The sequence below is a fragment of the Grammomys surdaster genome, unplaced genomic scaffold, assembly GCF_004785775.1.
Source record: "Grammomys surdaster isolate TR1022 unplaced genomic scaffold, NIH_TR_1.0 62, whole genome shotgun sequence".
Classification (NCBI taxonomy): domain Eukaryota; kingdom Metazoa; phylum Chordata; class Mammalia; order Rodentia; family Muridae; genus Grammomys; species Grammomys surdaster.
In genome coordinates this window covers 21540192-21566167 of record NW_021604564.1, presented here as the reverse complement: position 1 = coordinate 21566167, position 25976 = coordinate 21540192, and the positions used below count along the sequence as shown (strand labels likewise).

The following is a 25976-nucleotide window of genomic DNA, read 5'->3' as shown; positions in this document are numbered from 1 at the left end:
AGATCAGACAATATACTGTTTTGTATTTCAAGTTTTACTCTAATACTGTACACTTTTAGCCTACCATTCAGATAAAATGATTCCTTATCATAGTCTCTGTTGGAAGGGAAAACTGAATTTGAAAAAGGAAATAACTAAGACACATAGGACTTAAAAGTGATACATAAACAATATGAAAAGTTCAAATCTTTTGTGGCAACAGACACTTATAAGAGGAAGACAGTAAGTTTTAAGACAGCCTGGGTTACAGAGCAATGGCCTATGTCAAAAACAAACCAAAATAGGACCCCCTTCACCAATTTTTTTCAGTAAGATACATACAACATAATTTAAAGACTGACACAATTTTGTTCATTAAAATTATAGCTGATATATCAAAGTGCAAAAAAAAGCTAAGAACATGTAAGACAGGTCTCTCTCATACTAACCAGTGCTATGTGATTCAGGTACTAGACATACCAATGAACACAACACATAACAATACTTGCAAGTAGAGTCAGATATCCTGTATGATAACAAATAGTGTAAGAAAAACACGTCTGAATACAATTTAAAGGCAAGCATATAAACCAGAAGAACATGAGAGAGAAAATGGGTTGCAGCATCTACACGATGCCAGGCAACTGTTGGGCTCTTTTCCTAGGGAGCATTGCTACGTGAGCATGCCCCAGATCTTTCCTAAGTATCAGCTTTCTGTAAGCTGTATTGTAACTGGCAAAATAGTTGAACATTTTTGTAGAGTATGCCTGGACTCCTTTCTATATCACCTCACTTACTGCATGGCACATACTGGTACTAAACAGGTATTTGGTAGATGATATAATAAAAAGCTAAAATTGCTATGGTCCACAGAGCTTCACTTTCTTTGTTTCTGGGACATTCTTTTCCCTTGAGTGGCTAGAGACTATAACTTTAGCTGTATAGTCTATACAGTAAATATTCATTGCTGTCGTAATACATGAAAACCAGACACAATGGCATACGAATGCGTATGTCTGGACTCCCAAAGGCCACAAACACAGGCACCAAGTATAGGGGTATCCCAGTATCTACTCAGTTTTGTACCTAGCTCAGTGTCTTCTATTAAAATTTCCCAGGAGCATAAAGAAAATATATCAACTATTTGTAAGTCACAAATGCTTACTCTATTTTAATTGTCAAATATATAAAGTCACAGAAATAAAAAATAGCCACCACACACAACTTCATGCTTCCTTTGCCTTCCCCATACCTCATCTTTTCTCCTTTGCCCCAAACTGTACTCAGATCATTAAGTAATATAATGTACCTATCAAAAATACTATTATGGATTACATATATGGATAGCTAAAAAAATGTAAGCATGTAATCAGTTAAGACATTTTACAGAAGTTAAGAATAAGCCTCATAAAGTTTTTATGCTCACTAAAATGTCAGGCCTCTGCCAATGTCTGAAAAAAGGGCAGAAATTTCATTAAAGAGGAAGCAAAAGGAGTGTTAACTCCTCAAATATAAAATTGAAGGAATTTTTTTTAAATCCAATAAATTTACTAGAAAGTATCTTGTTCACCTTGTTCAGTGCTTTCTACCGTGTTCACATTTCTAATAATATAAAATACACTAACTTGTTTTTATGCACTACCATAAATACTTTCCTGCACTTTAACACACAAAGTAAAGGGGACAGAATGAGAACAGACATCTAAAAGGCAATCTTAAAACTGGCTTACTGTGTTTGTTTGTTTTAAAATAATTTATTTAATTTCATGTGCATTTGTGTTTTGCCTGCATTCATATCTGTGTGTGAATGTCAGATCCCCTAGAACTGAGGTTACAGAAAACTGTGAGCTACTATGTGGGTATAGGGAATTGAACCCTGATTCTCTGAAGAGCAGCCAGCACTCTTACAACTGAGCCATCTCTCCAGTCCTTTTATTATTATTATTATTTTTTTTTTTAAAAAAAAGAACAAATCACAGTTCTGAGTAAGCCTGCTATCAAGTCATTCATTCATTGTGTAACTTTAGGTCACACATTTTACTCTTGATCACAGACTGCTTAGTCATGGAAGGTAACATTGTTACTCAGTTATTCTGACTTACCCGTCCTTCCTGTTCTATAAGACTATGTGATGATGACCTTGTAAGGCAGTGTGAGAAAGAACAGGGAGATAATTTAGATTACACTGAATTACACCACACAACATATAAGAATACAACCAAAGCAAAACTGAATGAGCTGATTCAGTTACTGAAGGATTTGCTAAAATCTCTAGCTCTAGCCCAATATATCAATAGTGTACAGTTTTCTAAGAATCTTCCTACGAAAGAGCTGAACATCAGCTAATATAGTTGGAAAGAAAGTGCTCTCTTTATAGATGTAGATTTGAACTCAGTAAGACAGAGGTGATGTGAGGTCCGGGAAAATGTGTTGTTAAAGATAATCAAAGGTTTGGGAAGAAACTGAGGAATACAAAGTCTTACCTACACCTGACTTGCTAAAATTTTCTTTAATTGTTTCAATTTAGATGCTTTTTGTTTAAAGATTATTTTACTGATCAAATTTATTGATATAATTTTATCTATTTATTATTACATCCTAATCTCTGTCCCTTCTACCTCCCCATACAGTCCCTCTCTCTTTCTCCCTGCCTTTCTTTTCTGAGATGGTATCCCCTCATATTTTCCCTTCCTGTCACATCAAGTCTCTATGATATAATCTGTAGTATTAGAAAACCTAAACATTCTCATGCAAAATGCAAAGATGTTGACACATACACCTGGGTGGGTAATCAACTCAAATCCAAGTCAGAAGATATTTACATGATCTCAAAAAGGTCTAAAATGCCATTTTGCAGCAAATTCTCTAAGAGTTCAATCTGCTTTAATATTTTTTAAAGCTTTACTTATTTTTATTTTATATACATGAGTATTTTGCCTGCATGGATGTATGTGCACCACAACAGAAGAGGGCATTGGAGTTACTGCTGAGCCATCTATCTCTGCAGTCCAGCCGCTCCAATCTAATTTCTGACATCACAGTCCTGCCTTTTCAGAATATCAAAGAAATAGAATCAATAAGTATGTTACTACCTTTTGTATCTGTATTGTTTTATTTAGCCTAATGTGATTAAACAATTAATCACTTCATTGTTTAACTTTCCCCTTTCCTACAGCTCTCATATTATGTATTTCTAACTCACATAAATCTAAATCTGTGACATAAATTACACAATGCATACATCAACACAGAGGTTATCAACTGTTATTTCTGAAAGCAGAGCCACTTCCACTCGTTTCCTTAACACTCTGCTTTGAGAAATGGAACCTGCACTTGAAGTATTTCAGGTAAGCATCACCATCTTGTGTCAGAGAAGAGTAACTGCAATGCCAAAGTGTCAGAAACAGAGTGATAGCAGAGAACCAGACCAAAGATTTACTATTCTGAATCTGTACAAATACAAGTATCAATACAATACTGCAAAGTCTGGATCACCCACAGTTTATGTATACAGTGCATTAAAACGTCTAGATATTCTAATTAGACTGTACATACTGAAAGAAACTTTGTTTTATTATAGCTCACCAATACTTTTTCAAATGTTCCATACACACATAGTGAGTACCACACAGAAAAATGGCACTTCATTACTATTAACATGGTTCAAACTAATTCTACTAATGGTTCTAAAATATTCAATATAAGACTTTTGTTCTTGAGTAATCCCAACATTAGTTCCAAACTCCAGGAATCTAAGAGTATATTCAATAAAAAGGAAGGAGGTTTTTTTTCAAGTTAAAAGTGACTCAACTTTAAAAAATCATAGAACTAGATATTTTTAATCTATATAAAAATTGGCTTTGTATCTTTAACTTTCAGAAAAGCAATTATTAAACAGAATCTAAATATTATAAGCTCAACAGACAACCATGAAAGGAGAAAATACATAGATTTACAAGTTATTCTTGTAATACTTTTTATATATAAAAAAAGTCAAGGTGTTCTATTGTCAAGCAAGATTTTTTTTTTCCAAAACCACCATCTTAAGGATAATTTATTGCTTTCTCCTCTTTTCTGATAGCCTCACAGTTAAAAAGAAAACGCCACACTTCCACCCCTAGATTCTATCTGCTTTCTTTACTATGTGTTCAAAAAGAAACTTGCAATAATGAGGAAAGACAGGAAGGTAGTATCCAAAAGAAAACAAAACCAACTAACTCATAGCTACAATGAAACTAAAAGCACAAGCTTAGTTATATGGTACCCTTTTGGGAAGCATTTAGAATGCTTTATTAGTAACTGTTTCTATAAAAAAATTAAAACTGTAGACATTAATGAGATAACAGGTTGTCTAACACATTTTCAAATGACATAGAAAAAGGATAGGCTGAATAATTTTTATGAATACAGAAGCTAAGTTCACTACATGTCTCCCCAATTGTCCCACCATTAGTGTCTCTTGTTAATTTTAAGCTATTCTACTACATCCTGCAGCAACTGTTCTGATCCTGGCCATACATGAATTTTACTGTTTGACTATGTAAAGACCCTGTGGTGATACTGTACATTTTCTAAAAACGTACCTAAAGTAACCAAGGTTTGGGAAGGGCTAAACCCAGAAGTATAGCAAAAGGCTTAAAGAAGAAATTGAAACATTGCACGCCTGTATTTTTATCACTTGGAATACTGAAGCAGAACATCCGAAGCCAGCTTAGGTTATATAGTTACACAATGAGCTCTGTGTTATCTGAGACTGTGGAACAGGACCCTTCCTAATAATGTCTTATCAAAACTAAACACTAGAAGATGGAAAGATCTCACACACTTAGAGCATCTAAATTAGTATTTTGAAAATGGCTGTTTTACTGAAATTATTATATAGGTATCTACAGATCCAATTTAGTAATCCTTTTCAAAATTCCAATGAGATTCTTCACAGAAACTGAAAAGTAAAGCAAAATCCATCTAAAAGCACAAATTATTCCAAGTAGTCAAAGTAATCTTCATCTGAAAGAGGAATTGCTAAGGGATTAGAATGAGAATACCTAGCTTAAAATTATACCTTAGGCAAAAACAATGTGGTACTGGAAGAAAAACAAACAAACAGACCAAAAGAAGATAATAAAGAGCCCCCAAGAAAACTCATACAGCTACAGTTACATGAATTTGAAGAAGGTGCCCAAAACATTTATTGAAGGAAAGCAGCCTTGTCAATAAATAGTGCTGGTAAATCTGAAAATATCCAAATATAGGACAGTGAAACTAGATTCTTGTTTCTCATATCATCCAAAATAAAATTAAAAAATGAATCAAGACATAAGAACTATAAACAACTAAGGAATGCTCAGAGCGGGAGAAACTCTTCTCCAGGAGAATACACCAATTGATTATCCAATATCAAATGGTCAGCACCAAAGACATACAGTAATATCAAGCAGACTAAGCAGATTATATGAAGGAATATACATGTATATACATATACATAAATGCACTGTGACAACAAAACTAACAAAATAATAGTGTAACAAGGGGTATATACGAGGGTTTGGAAGAAAAAGGGAGGGAAAAATGATGTAGTTACACTACAATCTCAAAAAAATTAAATAAAAAAATGAAATCAAGACTAAAGACCTGACATTTTGAATCTACAAGGATGGGGACATAATATGCAATTACTTTGTGAAAGGATATAAACAACTTAGGAAGTAACAATAAAAATAAGCAAATAGAATTAAACAAAATTAAAAAGCTTCTACATAAAAAATAATCATCTGAATGATGGAGCAGGCTACAGAGTGAGAGAAAATCTTTGCCAACTATAAATCAGAGAGGAATAAAATTCATAAAGGTAAAGAACTTATCTGTCCCCCAAATCTATCAGTAAGTGGCCAATTTGAATGGAAATTTTCAAAAAGCCAATAAGTGCAGAAAAAGAATCTTAAATATTCTTAACAATGAGGGAAATGGAAATCAAAACTAAACTGAGGCTCTACTTCACACCAGTTAAAACGGAAACCATCAAGAAAACCGCAAATGCTGGAGAGGACAAAGGCAAAAAAAAAAAAAAAAAAAAAAAAAAGGCACTTAAATCTGCTGGTGGGAATGTCCAAGTATAGTGTAGGCCACTTTGGAAATCAGCATCCAGGCTTCAAAAAACTAAAAGCAGAACTAACATATGATTTCCTTTCTTCACTCCTGGGAATATACCTAAAGGCACCCAAGCTATACATATGTCCTAGTTAATTAAGGTTTCTAATGCTATGGTGAAACACCATGATCAAAACAACTTGGCGAGGAAAGGGCTTTTGCTTCCAAATTACTGTTCTTTATTTTAAAAAGTCAGGACAGAGAAACTCAAACAAGGTAGGAACTTGGAGGCAGGAGCTGATGCAAAAAACATGGAAAAGTGCTGCGTACTAGCTTGTTCCCTATGTCTTGCTCAGCCTGCTCTCTTACAGAACCCAGGACCACCTACCCAGGAATGGCAACCCATATCTGTTCTTGGATTCATAACCTTTATTTGAATGAGGAAGTCTTCAAGGATCTCATCATCACGTTCTATACTTCTTGTTAAAATTCAGTGCTACCTTTCATACCAATCTGTGAGATGATCCATGCCCTACAAAAGTTCAGACCTCAGCTGCCTTGTGTAAACACAGCCAGTAGCGAAGGGAAAGACCTCTTACCTGCATTTGATCAAGAACATTCACCACACAACCAAATGCTAACTAAATAAAAGTGCTCATCTAACAGCAAGGATCCTTCTTATCTTCAAAAGCATTATTTTAAAGTCACAATTTTAAAAGCACACGTATATACACAAACACAAAGTTATAGCTAAGGTTCATACTGGGAGAAGAGAATCCATTATTATTTTCATTCTAATGTAGTGAAAGTGACAGTCATGACAGCATTTCTACAAAGTTATGGTAGGTGACCTAATTCTATCAAGTGTGAAATACATTTACCATGGCATAGATGAAAATGCTATAAAATTATCTAGAAGTCTAAATTAGAAAGAAAAAAGCAAATCTTAAATATTTAATTTTCAAGTGAAACACACTGAAAGTTTCTGGCAGCAGAAGGGGACAGAGGAACAATGGAGAATTACAAAATACTTCCCTGAACAGAGTAGTTCCCTGAGTAGCTTCAGTCCCAGTCATACTTTCCCTTTCTCTTTGTAATTCTCAATAAAAGAGTCTGATGTCCTGAGTTAGGAATAAGCTGGCTAGTCCAGTCCAACCTTAGTTCTTCACTCAGAAAAGGATGTCCTCCAATACTGCACTACTCTGGTTACAGCAACCTGAGAATGGAACCCAGAACCAGATTTTTCAAGTGTCCTACAAAGTAATACAAATAGGTCATGCACAGTCAAAACTTCATCTGTAACTTTCCTGAACCTTGGGAGACTGGCTTGCTAAGTAAGAACATGAGGTTTCTTTTGTCCCTATCAAAAATTAGTAAATTTTCAGTAGGTAACAAAACAGTGAGCCCATTCCACATCGTCTGGCATCTTCTTAATGAAAAACTAAAAAAGGAATGCAACAAAAACAAACTTTAAAAAAAAAAGACATAAATCCAATAACTTGCTTCTTGGTTCTACAACATATCATTTTCTTTCTTACCTTGTCTATTCTATCTGGGCGATTAGTAGCTGCCAAAACTGTCACATTTTTTAGCTGTTCAATCCCATCCATTTCCGTTAACAGCTGAGCCAAAACACGGTCTGCAACATTCCCGGCACCTGAAGAACTGGTATTTTGAAAAAGGTTTTAAAAATCCTCTTTCTATCCCCCCTAAATACCACATTTAATATTTTAAGGTTTCTTTATTTTACAAGAAAATGATGTATCTGCATTCAAATGTATGCCTGACAACTCATTAGTAATTGAATTATCATATCAAAAATTATATCCAAATAATTTCCTTTCCTAATCATCAAACATGCTGATTTTTCTAACACTAAATGGTAAATGAAAACGGGACTGGAAAGTGAGACATAAGGTTACTTCAACCAGTTCATCCAACAGACAAAGAATTAAAGTTAGTCAAAATTTACATCTGCTACATATTGACAGGGATAGGCAGTAAAGAAAGATACAGTATGATACAGACTCAGAGGAAGGCTGTCTTACATGAAAAATTCTGCATATCCCACAACAAAAGAGATGCCGCTAATATTTCTAAATACATGGGAAGTATCACAGATCCTCTTGTCCACAACTTTCAAGCAGACATGAGCTGTTTTATGTAACTGCTGATGGAAGTTTTATTTTCAACTAGTCCTGTGCAGTATTTAAACTCTCCAAGATCAGACAGTGTAAAGAGCCTGAGGCCTAACTCCTACAGGACAGCCAACTATTAGGTAAATAGATCTGCTACCTAAGTAAACTTTTAACATTTTAAATAGCCTTTAGCAATCATATTAGCAAAGATTCTATGAGTTCATAAATACTAGATGAATAAAGTTAAAGCAAAAAAAAAATTTAAAAAACCCAAAAATCAAAAACCAACAAAACCAAACCCCCCCACAAAATATCCAAATGTTAAAGTAAAAGTCAATCAATAAAACTTAAAAATTAAAAAACAGTAGAAAAATCAGTATGATCAAATGTAATTAAAAATATCAACAATACCCGTACACATACATTAGTAACAAAACAAAGTCCACTTAGGTATTCTGTCACAGGACATCAAATAGATTATCTTAATAATTAAATACAACATGGAAGGGCTTTAGCACAGTATTTAGCACAAATTACCAAAAGGTAGTAGTTACAGGCACCATCATTATAATTATGACTCTCACTAACTTAAGAAAGATGCATATAATCCTTTAGAGATACCATAAAAAACTGAAATGGAGTCTGGCCCATACAAATTTTCTGTTTTTTAAAAAAGCATGGCTATGGCTGGAGATACAGATTAGCAAGAATGTTTGTCTTGTATGCCCAAACCTTAGGCTGACCTTCAGAACATATTAAAAAAAAAAAAAAAAGGATGAAAAAGAAGAAGAGAGGGGAGGAAGGAAGGAGTAAGGGTCAGTGGCAAAGTGAACACAATTAAAGATTTTCAGAATCTCAGAAATAACACAGGTTGAAACAGATATATTCAAATCAACTCAGTTCCTTACAAAGCCTTCATTACAACATAGTAGAAAGCATCTGCTAATGGAAACCATCAATCTCATACTGTAAACAGTTCCCCTGACCTGCTTTCTAACACCCAGGCATGACTGGAATGATCAGCCTATATTCAATATATGACCAAAAGTCCCTTGTTCCTAGGTGTTTAAGTAGACCATATATTTGTCATATACTTGTAGAGTTCTTTACATTTAATTTCATGGTTTATTTCATGCTCAAATATAGTATCTGGGCTCCTTGTGAGTTCTGAAGAAATGATTTATTTTGGATAGCTATGATTTATAAATATATTTTTCAGAAAGATTTACAATGTAGAGATGATTTTAAAAAAATCCCTCCAAACCTGACAAAATACTTTCAGTAGCATTTTATAAGAATGTATACCTTAGATACAAAAATGCTTTACCCAGGAAATAAACTGTATTTAAAAAAAAAAAAAATCCCCACTCTTGGCTTCTTGGGTCTATACCAACAGTTCTCTTCACTTAATTAAAAAAAAAAAATCTTGGGGGATACTGGGGATAGTTGTATGTTTTCAAAAGGAACTTAGATTTTTAGGAGGAGAACTGTACTCAGCATGTGTATGTGATGACTCAGGATCATAATCTATAAGCGATTAGACTGGAACATATAACATTTGGACCTAGTTAACTTGTGTATTAAAAACAAACAAACAAAAAAGCAGTATGGATTTCTCTACAGGAAAAAAAGTATTTTTAAGTGTAAAAGAATGGCCCTTCAGCATAAAGTAATAAGATGTCTTTTCTACAAAATGAATTAGTACTACTCATGATTAGCAGCCATCTTTTTCAAAATGTTTTCTCATCAGCCCAAGAAGTGTGCTCTGGTTGAAGAAAACTCAGAATTTTAAGAGCATATACTACTGTTCTTACGGAGGGCCTAGGTTCAGATATCAGTGCCCATGTCAGGTAGTTCCTAACTGCTTGTAACTCACATGCACATAACACCTCCCCAACCCCCCCCCACATATAATTAAAATTAATACAAATAAAAGTTTTTAAAAAGAAGCACAGTCTTCATTGCCTTCCTGCCCTTTGTCCATTCTTTTCTGTTAACTAGTAGGTATAAACAAAGAGCACCAATCACCTATGTATCCTTACCATAAATGACAAGGTTTTCAGTTTAGGCTTACTTCTCATTCTAGTTTGCACAAAACACTTGGCTTTTCCATTGCTCTTGTTTTGTTGTTCAGCTTCGCTTAGCATTCTATTCTTTTTTGAGCCTGCTGTAAGAGTGAATTATCTCAAAGCTTCTAAGACTCTTTACAACAACAACAAAATCATTTCATAATCAGAAAATCTATTTACCAATAACATGGTATGCTCGACTGAATCAAAATAAACAGCCCCTTTGACCCTGTAGCCTTTATTCTTATTATTAGTCAATATTTTGATTATTTACTTGTGTACCTGTGTGTACTGTGTTGGATACCTGCAAGAAGATAAAAGAAACTTTGGCTCTCTTTAGGATTTGCTAATTGTAATGTTGGGAACTGATTTAAACAAGCTACGTATGTGTCCTATCAGATTCAAAGTTCTGTGAATCTATACTATTAGGTACAGGAAATCACTCAGTATTAAGAAATTTATTATTGACATCTCTTGTTACATCCTCATAGGAAGAGATAAGTATCTAACTACTATTTGTTATAGAAACAAATGGTGGTTTCATGTTAAAATTAAGAGGGGAGTTCTTCAATCCTAATTACATATATATAATTTTTGTCTTTTATTTCCACATAACCACTGAGATCTAGTTTGAGAACAACTTGGTGAAAACATTTCACAAGCCTTGAAAACATCTTGGCTAACTTTCAAAACATCAGAAGGAAATAAAAACCATAAAACTGACATCCTAGGAAACCAGAGCCAAACAGTTTTAAATATAAATATTTAAATACAAATACTTAATTAAATACAAATATTTAAATCACTAAAACGTTATAAAAATTTACTATCTGCTAGAGAAAGGCAATACGGCAAAAAACATTCAGCAACAAAAAATACTATTTCCTCTCTCCTTTCACAAGTCACAACCTCTGTCCAAATTATTCTCAAAAGTCATACAATGGCATGAGAAATTTAATATAACCAATACAGTAACATTAAAACAGAATAAAACAAAAACTGGCAAATCATACAAATGATGTGGATAGCCAACCATTTTTTTCTCCTATTATGTATTTACTGGGAATATCTTTGCACTATAGCAACAGAGAACTAAACGTGTAAGAAATTTAAAAGTTTACTAACTAGACCTGTTATAGAAAACATTTGTTGAGCCAGAGATTTAGCTCAGGGGTAGAGCCCATGCACAGCAAGCCCAAACTCTTGGGGTAATCCCCATCACCAAAAGAAAAAGGGCAGAAATGATGTATTGAAATCTATTTCAAAGAAAGATCACTACCATGACTATTATAGTAATTTCTGAAAAACGGATTATATCACAGTAACAATACATATGAAATGTTCTAGTACTTAAAACCTTTTGAGCATCTTGACAGTAAGGGTCAAGCAAACATCTCAAAATTTAAAGAAAACTCTCTCTAAAATTTAAAGCACTTTCAGTTCAATCATTTTAGATAATTCACCTTCTATTTTATTGTGAGACATTTATTCTAAAGCACTATAAAATCTATATAATATCATCTTTTATTTTCTCCCCGGCAAGGTTATTTATATTTAAGTTGTTTTAAGATGAGAGCTTTCTGTTTTAACACAAAGCAAGAACATGAAAAAATATTTTTGTGGGAGTAGCAGCTTTTATAATTTTCTTCTATTAAACCAAATAATTGTATTTAATTCAACTCTGTTTTCACTTTTAACTAAATATATTTATCAATACTATTACTTCCAAAATATAGCACTAAAAGACCTTTGCAGGTAAACTAAGTTAACGCAAACGTTTCAATTTCATCAGTAGTTTTTCTAGTTGTATAGGAAGTGATTATACAAAGTGATTAGATGTAATAAGTGGGTAAAGGAGAAGTTAAGTGCACACATATATAGTTTCTAGAAAAAATAGAGTAATAGAGTATATTTGCATAAAATATTAATTGCTATTATTTAATATGCTAATATTTAATGTTTCTTACCTGCCCCTTTCAACAGCCAAGGCATCAAGTTCATCAAAAAAGATGATGGAAGGTGCCACTGCTCTTGCTTTACGGAATATCTAGTGGAAAGAATACCATAGTAGAGCAGATTAGCAAATGCCAGAAAATTACAAAGTTGTTTCCTACTGAAAACTATTTAAAATCAAATCTATCATACATAAAACTACCAGCCTGATTACTTCATTTATACCTTTTAACAGATACACAAAGCACTGTAGTGATTTAAAAGTAATTTCTTTAGTGGTCAATAGACTACCGATGAATATAGCACGAGAGGAAGACCAGTTAAGTAAGTAGAGAAACTCCATTAAATCCCAGCTCCACTAAGTCTTGTGTGAGTTTCAGCAGACAAATTTACTTCTCCAAACTTCAATTTTCACATTCAGAAAAAGATGGTGGTAATAATACAAATGGAGCTCAGAAGATTAGGAAATAAGTAACAAACTATGCATACAACATTTGGCTCAATACCTGGAACTCAATAAATAATAATCCATACACATTAAAATACCTATATAAAATCCCGATATGTATCTCTTACAACTTAGACTATTATTTTTGATCAAGTATTACATGATGATAAAGATATAGGTGCCAGTACAATATTAGTAAATATTACCTTTCTTCATACTGTTATTATCAACTAATACTTTAAAATAGTATCATCTATATTTTTAAATAGAAAAGACAAAACATGATTTTAAATAATTTCTTGCGACAAAACATTCAAATCCCCTCTTCACAAATATCCCATGTCTATTTGTGTGTTCTTTCCTTACAGAGTTTCTATGAACGGATGAACATATGGAGACACTGTGTGAGGCAGGTTAACAACTGTTAAGGAAAGTCATGGCATATGATCAAATGGTGACTCTAGTTGCCCTAACTTGGCCCAACAGCTAGAATGAAGAAGCATTAATAGTCAGGAACTGGCACTTAAAGTTTGACTTTAAAAGTCAGCTTACAGAGGAAAATACATTATCTAAACCACCAGGCAAAAGTAAGGTCAAGTCAGTAAGATGTGTTCAAATATGAGGTTTATTCAGGATAAAAACAACTATCTAATGTAAAGGCTCAAAATCCCATACATAGATTCACTGCCCTTCATAAAGACATATATTTATTTTACAAACATGAAAGAAGTGGGAAAAGCTAGTAGTTCTTAAAAGTAATTTTGGGTAAAAAGAAAAGTTAGGATAGAATGATATTTAAGAACAAACAAAATATTAAAGAGTACTCAAAATTGCATTTTAAGTAATAAAATAGTATTTGCTTGAAGAAAAATCAGACCATTTTCCATTACTCAAATCTAAGTAGAAAATACACAGAAGGATACAAGTGTGCTTCTCTCACGGTATAATCTTCTTACCTCTCTAACTGCTCTTTCAGATTCACCAACATATTTATTCATTAATTCGGGCCCCTATAGATAAACAAACAAACAAACAAACAAAAAACATGGCTCAGTGTCTTCATACAGTCAGCTATATTTTCTTTTCATTAAGGAAAAAAATACACAAAAAGAAAATAAGCTGAAAAAATAATTTATTTAAATTAGTTCCTTTAGCATGCTTACTACCTCTGGGTGTTATTTATACCTAAAAAATTAAAACCAAATGTTCTAAAGCCACAAATCAATAAAAGAAGAAAGGTTGTAACTAAACATGTTTTATAACACTTTGTTCTCTAGCTGATTATCCACTTATGGATACTTTTATGATACACTAGGCATGGTGTAGGTACCAAAGATAGAAAAGGCTAATTTAGAAGATCTACAAAGAAATCACACATGTAGATTCCTAAGTTTAATCACATCTATTTATTAGTTTATACCTAAATCTACTAAATTAATAGCCCTATCAGATAAGAAGTGGAGATATCAAAAATATTCTTCTTACAGTTCTATAAACTCTAAAACCTAAGCAAACAGAGCAAGATTCATGCAACATATGGTATTTCCTCAAAGTCCATAAGTGTTTGTCAACACTACACTCAATATGACTAGGCCATATAGGCACTTCTTAGTCACTACCCTTGCCAGGAGTCCCAGGACCACTTGCTTTGTTAACCACTCCAGAATCACACCCTCATAACCACACTAGATATAGCTCTATAGTGTCTGGTGCTTTCTGCTGTCCAAGTCTGAACCACCTTTTAGTTATCTATTTCTGTCTTGTCTTCAGGTCGTCTTTGAGAGAAATCAAACTCTATCATATTGTACTAATCAGCTTTAGCAAGAGAATCTTGGCTTGCCTGTGCAAACAGAAATTAATTACTTTAAAAATAATATAATATAATTATTTATATATTTTGGGTTCTGTAGATAACAGACTCACATATTATTCCTACTCTTCTTTTTTTGGAAAAAAAAATCCCTTAAAAATGTGAAAATTACTGTTAGAAATCTGGACCAAAACAAGCTGCAAATTGGATTTGGTCTGAAAACTACAGCCTGCTATAGATTTATTCACTACAATTTTTAAAAGCTCATTTTTGTGAAATATTCAAAACCATCTACAATATCAATGCTGTGACTGTTGGGGAGCAAACCCAGGCTTCAATATATTAAAAAGATTTAAGAGATACTGAGAAAAATCAATAATGTGTACAACAAAAACCTGCAAATTTAAATCATCCAGTACTATTGAGAACATATCCAATGGTCATAACTTCTAGTTACATATACACTCTAAGGAGACCATTACCTACACACAAGGAAACACATGAAAGACTACACTAATTACAGCAACAGAAACAAAACCTGAAAAAAAGTCACATATAGTAGTAAAACAAAATAAATAAAAAATGTGTAAAGTCCTCATTAAGTGGAAACTGCATTAAGTGCCAAAGTGTGAGTGGAGAACCAGAAAGTGAAAAACTAGAAGCAAAGGCAGCAAGGAAGCTACTCTAAGACTAAAGAAGTACTACCTCGCACATGTTCAAGCAGTGAGTGTTCAGAATGTTTTGACGGAAAATTTAAGGATGTTACATAATATCCATACATGGATATTAGACCAAAAGCTCGTACTATCCAAGATACAACTCACAGACCACATGAAGCTCATGAACAAGGAAGACCCAAGTGTGGGTGCTTCGGTCCTTTTTAGAAGGAGTAACAAAATACTCAAGGGAGCAAATATGGAGACAAAATGTTGGACAGAAACTGAAGGAGGGGCCATCCGGAGACTGATCCACCTAGGCACCCATCCCTTGAGCACTCACCAAAGACAGACACTGATTTGTATGCCAGGAAGTACATGCTGACAGGAACCTGATATAGCTGTCTCCTTAGAGGTCAACCAGAGCCTGACATATACAGAGGCAGATGCTTACAGCTAACCATTGAACTGATCAAGGGGTTCCCAATGGAGGAGTGAGAGAGAAGACTGAAGGAGCTGAAGGGGTTTGCTGCCCCATGGGTAGAGCAACAATACCAACCAACCAGAGCTCCCCACAAAGGGAGGGACCCATGGCTCCATCTATGTATGTAGGGTAGGATGGCATTGTTGGGTACAGGTGGGAGAGGACATCCTTGGTCCAGTGAAGGCTGAGATGCCCCAGTGTGGGGATATTCGTGGGTGAGGAGGTGGGAGTGGAAGTGGGAGTGGGAGGGTGAGTGGGAGCACATTGTCAGAGAAGCAGGAAGGGGGGTGGGGATGGGATAGGGGTTCCTTGGTTGGGGGGGGAATGGGGAAAGGAGATCACATCTGAAATGCAAATAAAATATCCAATAAAACAAACAAACAAACAAACAAACAAACAAAAAGAAGTACTACCTTGCACATGTTCAAGCAGTGAGTGTTCAGAATGATTCGACAGAAAATTTAAGGATGTTGTTACATTCCAAACTTCCCCACTGATAAGCAAGATTATTTTGTATGATTTGATTTGGCAAGATTATTTCTATAGTCCAGCAGTATGATGAAGAACAAAGACTGTCCTTTTCACTGACATGTGCTACTTTAGACTTTCCTAAACACGACCACAGAAAGGCATTTCAAATGTGAATCAAATATGTTTCAAGCCCCAACCAATAAAAAAAGTTTTAATGAGCACAATGGGTTTTTGGATGGAGGCAGAATATGTTAAGAAATTTTTATGCAGATTTTATTCAGTTTAGGGCAACTAATTAGGCAGCTTGTGTCCTGACAGAACAGAAAGGAAATTGGTAAGTCACTGTTTTTATTGGATGAACATACCAAGACAGTATTACTATTGTTATTCTGGTAAACACTATCCATAAAATTAAAGGGTATTGATATAAAACACTAATATAATGAAGACCTTTTAAAATCTAGACATATTACACACAGCTTTTTAACCATCTAGCATAAGAGCAGTTAAAGAATGTGGAGAAATAATTTTATTCTCTTATAGGTAATGGTTCTAAAGAAGGCAATTCAATATCAGTACTAGAAGACTATGATGATTTTGTGTGCTCTTCTACTGAATAAAATGTCAGTATCTTAGCACTGTTAGTAGAAATATTAACACGACTTAAATCTACTGTATAAACAGACTTGATGACATATGGGAAATGTGAAATCATGCCAGACAGTTGAAATATCTGAGGATCCTTCATTCCATTACCATGTAGAAGTAGATCACCAAAAGCCAGGGAAGAAACAAAGGAAGGTGATGGAAGAGTGACAGGGGAGGGAGGGAAGATAAGAAGATGAACAATACAGATCTGAAACTTCAACCTAAGAATTTAGCATTATGAGAAGACTAGGCTGGAATAATTCCAACTCAGGAATTATTAACTAGTAAAGGCATTAAAGTAAGACTGTTATGCCTCAAAGGAATGTGTGATCTGTATTGAAGTACAGGCTTAATGCCAGCACAGTGCAACACAGAATGCTACAATTGTTAGGCTGCACTGCTCTAGAATTCAATATATCAAAGCAGTTTCATCACCAAGGGAGGTTACTTCAAGGTTGAAGTTCAAGCTGTTAAAATTCACTGTATTATAGTACAGAGTTACAAAAGTTTATACTCAGTTTTAAAGACAGCTACTATATTTCATAATCTGCTACCATACTTTTTGATCAATGAGATCCTCTGTGTGTGTGTATGTGTTGGAAAGATGACTTAAATCTTTCTAAGTAAATAACTGCACAGCTTACTTTGAAAATACTGCATTTTAAACATCAATTTATATCTAAGATTGAGATGAAAACAGTATAGTCTATAAGTCTTACATTTACTAAGTTTTATATTATTTTAAAACAACATACCAATCTTTAGAATGTATACTGTTAAGATCACCAAAGGTTTTTGTTTATCAACTTTACTTACCAAATAACCTCAGCAACTTGATACTGCTACATTTTACCCACTAAATGTGTTATACAGGTAAGTGTGATCAAGAAAAACTATATAATTATTACCTTATTTGGTCATATGTTATTTTTAGCACCCATAGTAAAGATTTTTGTTGTTCAAACTTGCAAAAAGAAAAAAACCAAATATCAAAGAATATGCAAAAGCATTTGCTCAATTGCCTTACTAATCTGGGGAGAACTGAACCTGACTTAGCTCTCTATGTTTCATTATTTGACAGTAACAAATTCAAGTATGAGCTTGTCACCTCAGACTCTTGGAGCATTGCTCTGTAATAATTTCCCGGACTTTTCCAGTCTTCCCAGGGTGGGGAAATGTGCCTGATACCTGCCTGGTAGTCTGTGCTATTACAATTCAAATCAAATGTTTAAGGTCTACATTGTCTACGGTAGGAAAATTAACCAAGTGTTGTTTAAGGTAAATATGAGGGAATATGCTCACAAAAAGTAAAATGTGCAAGTGATAGAATTACACATAGACACTCTGAGAAAAGCATCTTGAAAATCAGTATCAGCACACATAAGACCATTCTAGAGAAATACTTCCCACGAGCAGGAAAACAGCAAGTGTGAGTCAGATGTCCTACAGGCAAGTAGAAGCTCTAAAAAAATGGGAGGGATTGGCACAAAAGGGAAAACTGTTCCTGTCAAAAAAATATATACTTCCCAATCACTCATTTGGGGAAGGGAGATGAAGAAAGATACATCTCATCAGAATTTTTACTGTACTACAGTAGCTCTATTTAAGCTGGGTATTTGCACCAAATCTTATTTCTTATCTTCTCTGCTCTCAGTTTACTGTCATCTACCTCAAAAAAAAAAAAAAAAAGAAATAAAAAGCAACTGTTCCTTATGGAAGAGACATCATACAGAATATAAGGAAAGAAGCTAAAAGAGAGATTAACCATTGAAACTCCAACATCCTACCTTTATAGCTAGGAAGTTCAACCCGCTTTCATTGGCCAAAGCCTTTGCTATCATTGTTTTTGAGCATCCAGGTGGCCCATACAAGAGAACTCCTTTGGGTGGTTGAATACCCATTCTGTGAAAAGACTTAGGATGTTTCAAGGGCCATTCCACAGCCTGTTTCAATTTCAGTTTGATATTTTCCAGTCCTCCAATATCTGACCAGGATACCTACAAAACAATTTTTTTCTTTTTATTATTAATTGTAATTTGTCTTTTAAGGACAAATGAAGTCTCTTTAATTAAGCATGTATCTTCATTGAATTAAGTCAATAGGCTCTTAGTAAGTACAGAATGACCTCTTTATGGTACTTACCTCAAGTAAGTTAATATAGTACTCCTGCTCAAAGTAAAAACAGTACCACAACAGAACAGAACATACCTCATTTATTTATTGGGAATTTTGCATGAATGGGGTAGTTATATCATTTCTCCCCTCCTTCACCCTCTAGCTCCTCCCAGAAACCCTCAATACCTCTCAAATACACAGTCTCTTATTCTTTACTTACTATCACACACACATACACAAATTTATAAATACAACGTGTTGAGTTCATTTGGTGTTTAAATTCATATGTGTTTAAGGCTGATCATTTGGGAATAGATAACCGATCAAGAGGATCATATTAGAACAGTCTGATTCTACATCTTTCAGCACTTTTCTGCTCTCTCTTCCAAAATTTTCCTGAACCTTAGGTGACAGTTTTGTTATGTTATAGCTGGGCACCCCACAATGAGGTGTTATCTTCATTTTATTGAGTCATGGATTTCTGGAAAGGTTTCTGTCCCCTGCAAAATGAAGCTTCCTTGATGGGGGTGGTGGGGATGGTTAGAGTTATATTTACCTGTGGGTAAATATTCAGAATTTACATTGTTTTACAGAAATGGTATTAGTAAGCTCTCTTCTGGGCTCACCAGTCATGGGTAGTTTTATTTATAAATACATTTATAAATAACAGGTCTGAATTCCTTCCTAATCAATAGCTCTTAAACAGAATCAGATGACTGTTGGTTATTCCTAGGATATGTGCACCTTTCTAAATACCTTGTTGTAAAATAAAACACCTTTAAATCTAAATTTTCATAGAACAAAAAACTAAGAAAAACAAACATGTCATCAGTAAAATATGAGCAAGAGGAAACTAACCTGTTAGAGAATAAGATCCTTAAAAAAAATTCAAGAATTACAAGAGGTAAATTAGCAGCACAAAATAGCTATATATATTGTTTAAAAAAAAAAACCTAAAGAAAAATTAATGTCTCCTTGTTATATAATTATTGCTTCCTATATAAAACTGTTTAATGATATAAATTATTGCTAAACCTTTTAGATGATTTTTTAAAGTTTGTTTCATTTGTTAAAAAATAGTTTGAGTCAGTAATCTAGTATCCATGTTCTGAAGTAAAACAACTGTCCAAAACCACACAGATAATAAATGACAGTGTGGGTTTCACATCTCATAAATGTTTCAGCTGACAGAGAGCTTCTCCCAACTATTCATAAGGCAGGTTTTACTGTGGTAAATGAAAGGGCAAAGCAGCTGAGTTACAGGTTCCAGTCCTAGCAAGAGCTCAGAATGATAGGGTGGAGGACTGCACTTTACACACCAGTGCTGTTTCTCTAATTGTGTGGCCTGTTTTCATCATATCCAGAAAGGAAAAAGGAAATATGTAGTGGGATTCTAGTAGAATCTTTATATCTAGGGTAAACATAGAATGAAATAGTTGCTTCTCAGTGTACGTAGGGCAGACATGACAATGAACAGTTGTTTTCTAAAAGTACACTGACCTTGTGTTCTGTTATCTATGGAGTTCTTTTTCTAAAGGAGCTTTACAACTTTTGCATGACTTTGGTCACAAAAGTCCTGGCACACCTGGGATGTCTTCCATTATTGAGTACTGCAAACAGTGTACAATGGAGACTAAAGTTATAGGGGTTTGATGTTTTCCTTCAGGAAACACATAGATTAGGAGCTTTTGTATGAGGAACTTTTTTTAATCAAAAAAAAAAAAAAACAAGACAAGCAAAAAACCCAGCAACCAAACTTCTGTGTAACAATCAATAAACATGCTTCTACAAGAAGTCCGAGATCCAGTTCATCTAAACTATTCCTCCCTGCTACTACATTTTTGAGTGACCCTCTCATTCTCTCTTCAGTTGACTTGCGTGACTCAGAACACTGACACTGCACAAAATACCAACAATTTTTAATTAAAAAAAATTAACAAAATGATTTTAAGGTATAGTTTTGTAAATCCTCAAGATTTTGCTTTTGGAATATAATTAAACCTTCTTCTTTTCTCACCTAAGAAGTATCTCTGAAACAAAGCTGAGCTTTTGCAGGGGAATAGGAGGGTGGTCTTACCATTAAGCCTAGCTATTCTGAAACTCATTATGAAGACAAGGCTAGGGTGGAACCCATACAGATCAGCCTCTCTCTGTGTCTGCCTTCAGACTGCTGTAATTAAAGATATGTATCACCACCCTCAGACAAAATATTCTTTATAGATTTACATATAAACACAGCTCAGGGCACAGGCTATGAACTAGATAATGTACAAAGAAAACAGGAGAGTAAGACATAAATACAAAGTTTGAAAAACTAGGAACTGCATATATGTGTGTGTGTGTGTGTGTGTGTGTGTGTGTGTGTGTGTCCAATAGAAAGGGCACTAAGTACACTAAAAAACAAAACAGAAAGAAGCTTCAGGAGCTCTGAGAAAGAAAACATTAATTCCAGCTGGAAGATAATTTGAAAGCTAACTCTTGAATGAGGGATAAGATGTGAAAACAAAAAAGGGAAGGAGGGAAGAACAGAGGGAAGAAAGGAAGAAAAGAAGAACAGGAGAGGGGAAAGAGGAAAGGGCTCGGACAGAGGAAGAAGGAAATGATGAAATCACAGAGCAGAGAACCCTAGTGCTAAATAAAGCAGATCAATAGATTTTGAACATATTAATAAGTCTTTAGAAGCTTTTAATATAGACATAGTCTGATCTGCACTTCAGGAAATCTACAAGATTTATTCATAAAACAACAAAGTGCAAGGAGATGGAGGTGGCAAAATAAAAAAGAACAGAATGAACTTGAAATGCATAAAGATTTTGGTTATCTTGAGATATACTAGCTTTCCATTTCCTCATTTTTAGGGTCACCAAAATGAGTACATTTATCTGCAGTATCATTAAGCTTAGTGAGATGGGTGATCTGACTCCTAGCCTTCCTATAGTATGCCACCACTCAGCTGATGTATGTACCAGATTTCAACAAAACAAAGCAATGTTTCCCATGCTTGGGCAGTATTTGCTGATGTCAGTAAAAGCTCCAAAAAAGGCAAAGACATAGCTGTCTGAGTCTGGTTATACCTGTGCCTTATGCTTTCTGAGTCTCTAGTCACTACTAGACATTTTTAATAGCAGTTTGTGTTGGAATACAGGCTTGCACTGTAGACCTATAAGACATATAAAGTAGAAAATGTCCTATAAGCAACCTCTAACAAATTCCATTTTATTCATAAAACTGGACTTTTATGAGCAAGTCCAGTTCAAGTTTGTAAGCAGGCACTTCTTTTATGTCTTCCAGTGTGGTGGTTTGAATAACAATGGCCTACAAAGGTTCATATATTTAAATGCTTCTTCACCAGGGAGTGGCACTATTTGAGAAGGATTAGAAGGTGCAGCTTTGTTGGAGGAAGTGTATCATGGAAGATAGGCCTATGCTGGGTCCAGTCTCTCTTCCTGCTGCCTATGGATACAGATGTAGGTCTAGGGCATGCTCCAGTAGCTACCTGAGTACAACCATGCTCCCCCTATGAAAATTAACTAAGCCCCTTTGAAGTGTAAGCAAGCCCATAACTAAATGTTTTCTTTAATAAAAGTTACTTTGGTCATGGTGTCAACAGTGACTAACACATAATGGGAAACTCATTAAGCAATAAGCAATAGACTTAATTTTGTCTCATCCCATCCCATTTCCTGATTTATGATTTTACTAATTACTAAAACTAAAATTAGCCTTGATATTAGTGTATATGAGCCTAGAACCTTGAACCATCGACCAATGACTGGCAGTATCACACTTATTGCTCACCAGAGCAGGCAACAGTGATTAGTATAAACTGGTGTGCATTGGGAGAAGTACAATGCAGCTATTACATCCTGGTGTGCGGTTCCTACTTGTACATTCCAATGTCTTTGATTTGTTCTTTATAATTTGTATTCTGAAAACATTCAGACAGAATGATTCAAACAAAAGATAATCAAGTACACACAAAGATCTGAACAATTAACCAGCTTTAACAATCCCCACATCTGCTTTAGAGAGAACTACCTTTCTCTAACGATATGAATATTGACATAATCAATTTTTGAATTTTCTGATTTTTTTAAACAGTAAGCTGGAAAGATGTCACTTTTTAACAACCTTATCTCCCCATAAAAACTTTCTAGGAAGAATTTTAAAAATGATAGTAAAGAATAAAATAGGGACCACAAAGTCCAGAGGACTCAGGAACTTAATCTGATAACAGGCACCAAAAGATGGTCTTACCAGAATACTCTTCAATTTAATGCTTTGCCAGTGAAATACATATGTATGGCTATGCATCTCTTCACATTTACACTCTTGAGAGGGAGAAAAATCCTATAAACTATGACATGCAGCACTGCAGATGTGGAAGTCAGAGAAGCAACTTCTTTTAACTTGCAAGAACAAAAATGAGCCACTTTTGACTCTGCAGTTACATGTACACAGCAAAAACACACTACATAAACATATTCCAGGAGCAGATTCTTTGCAGCACAAGAGTTATACATTACGTATCCTAGCAGTTGGCAGAACAAGTACTTACGCCAATTTAATACATAAACAGATAAAAGATTTTAAAGGACAATACAGAAGATCATGCTTGTAATAAATAAGCTTTAAAAATTTCAATTCTATTACCCCAAATGAATAGGGAGGATGTTTCTTTCTGTCTATAAACTATCTCACAAAGTACAACTCAATAATCTACAGTAAAAATTTGTATTCAATATATCCTAAAAATGTTTGCTTTTCAGAAAGTCTTTTAAAGATTTGTTAATCCAACCTCTAGGTCCCTAACAATACTTAGTAACTTCCCCTTTTATGGCCAATTCAACCTGTGGCATATCCGGGAACTAGAATCAACATGTAGATGAGTCTCCAGACCTGTTTTAGATATATGCTGTGCAAAAGGCAACCGGTGTCCTTTAAATGAATTTTAAATAAAATCCCATTAATCATTTGATGCCTATTCATAATTGGGCATGCATATGATTAAGTCAGATTATCATGGGAAATGATACAGTGAACAGAGATTTATTCTATAACCCAAACCTATCAATTAAAATATAAGACTACCCTTACTCTACTCCTAATTATTATTACAACTATGATGCCTTTATATTCTTCCTAACTTGCATTATGACTGAAACATGTGAGAGAAATGCAGTCACTTTTTAAGAATTATCTTTTATATTCATTAGGGGCCACAGAGGCACAGTGGAACTGGCTGATTACCACCTTAACTTCAGAAAGTATTCGCTTTAAATATTTTATCTTTTAATAAATACTATGTTAAGATTTCTAGGACTGTCTTAGTAAGCTACAATCACTTTACCTAGCAGAAAGCTCTAACAAACCTAACCGAATACTCTATGGCTGGGATCTTTCTTTTTCTGTCTCTGTCCTGCTTAATGTGGCTTTTAAAAAATGTTTTTAATGATAATACAGTTAGAAGTAAAGAAACAGCTGCTGTCAGATAAGCATATAAGTGAGAGAAAATTCCACAAGGAAAATATGACATCTTTCAAGACTTCCTAGATGAGCACTCCAACAGAACATTTTAATTACACATCCATACAAGTCCAAGAACTCAATACATAAAATTCAAAAACTACTTTAAAGGGCTAGTTCCAAAAGGGAAATAAAAACCTACAAAGAGGCTTCAGATCCTCGGGCGGTTACTGAGAAGTCAGTGTCAACTCCAAAGAGACTGCTGACCTTTAATCAGAAGTCAAGTTTTATATTGTCAGGAACACTCTTAAAGGTGGTATTTCACAGGAAATACTGTAACAAAAAGTATTTCACGCTTTGATATTTTGTGCTAATAAGTGCCAGCATAAATTTAAGAGACAGGCAGTGGTTTAGTATCTGTTTCAAAGCTATTACAGGGCCAACAATAACTTTGTAACATTAAAATACACATATTTGTCCAAAAAAAATCCAATCTAAGATCTCAGAAGAAAAAAAGAAATGAATCCGCAGATGCTTCTTTAAAAGGGATCAGAAAATATGCTCTTAAATATTAATGGAAGAAGTTAAAAAAAAGAAGCACATCACACACCCACATGCAGAGTTTTCTAGGCCATAAAGATGGTGGTCAATGAAACTTCCCTAAAACAAGTCTGAGCTTTAGTTCCACTGTAATGCCAGAAGGCTTACGTAGATCTCTCTCCTATTCACTAAAACACACACAAAAAAAGTCTTTTAGCCAGTCATTAAGAATTCCTAAGTACACATACAAATGCAATACATGCCCTCAAGTATACTTCAACAAATGTAAAGGACAACTATCAGGTACTAAAAATGAAGCTTTCCAGTTATAATCTGAAAGAAAAACTATTTAATTTTAGCACAGTAATCAGAATTGCAAGCAACAGTGACAATCTTTCTACTAGCTTTGTATTGTTTCTCCTTTCTTCTAAGAAGTATAATGAGCAGAATGAAGGTGTTAAACTCTATAATATTGTATAAGATGAAAATTACATTTTTATTTTTGGCAGTACTTACTTCTGGTTAAAATTAATCTATTTCCCAAATGTGCTTTCTTGTTCAATTTTATTACTTATAACTATGAAAATGTAGAAGACAAACTGTCAGGAAGACTATGATCTTAGGAGCAATAGAAGATACTTTTCTGTCTAGACTACAAAAAATAAGATGAAAATAAAAAGGTCTGTCAAAATAAACATGGAATTAACAGAGTTTCTACAGGTTGTATCATCTAACGCAAGAAAAGCAAACCTTCTTAGTAATGTATCATAAAAACCTTCAGTTCTTGGAGTCTGTTAAAAAGAAAGAAAAAAAAAAAAGAATGTTCATGGTATTTAAAAAGCAAAAACTCAAATTCCTCACAATTATCCTAACTAAGGGTATATGAAGACTAAAACATAATTACAGTCAATTAAATCACTTCACTCCAACTTTACAACAGGAAAGAGCTACTAATAAGTTCATGTGATGAAATCCAACTGACAAGGCACATCCAGAAGTAGTACATCCGAAAAGGTGCCAGAAAAAACACAGCAGTACACTTTGAATATCTAATTAGTGAAACAGACTTCTAATGGTTTATACAGGTATCGTGTTACCCGTAAAACAGGACT

At 34.2% G+C, this 25976-nt stretch overlaps 1 protein-coding gene across 3 annotated transcripts in view; it reads right to left on the bottom strand.

Moving 5' to 3' along the window:
* Window positions 1-25976, bottom strand: part of Spata5 (spermatogenesis associated 5) — a 166394-nt gene that overhangs the window by 108996 nt on the left and 31422 nt on the right. For all 3 annotated transcript variants that reach the window (XM_028762990.1, XM_028763005.1, XM_028762997.1), the window contains exons 11-14: window positions 18531-18740; window positions 13631-13684; window positions 12241-12320; window positions 7605-7731 (exon numbers count right to left, since the gene is read on the bottom strand). In XM_028762990.1, coding sequence (XP_028618823.1) covers window positions 7605-7731; window positions 12241-12320; window positions 13631-13684; window positions 18531-18740 — 471 coding nt within the window. The remainder of the gene's footprint in view (window positions 1-7604; window positions 7732-12240; window positions 12321-13630; window positions 13685-18530; window positions 18741-25976) is intronic.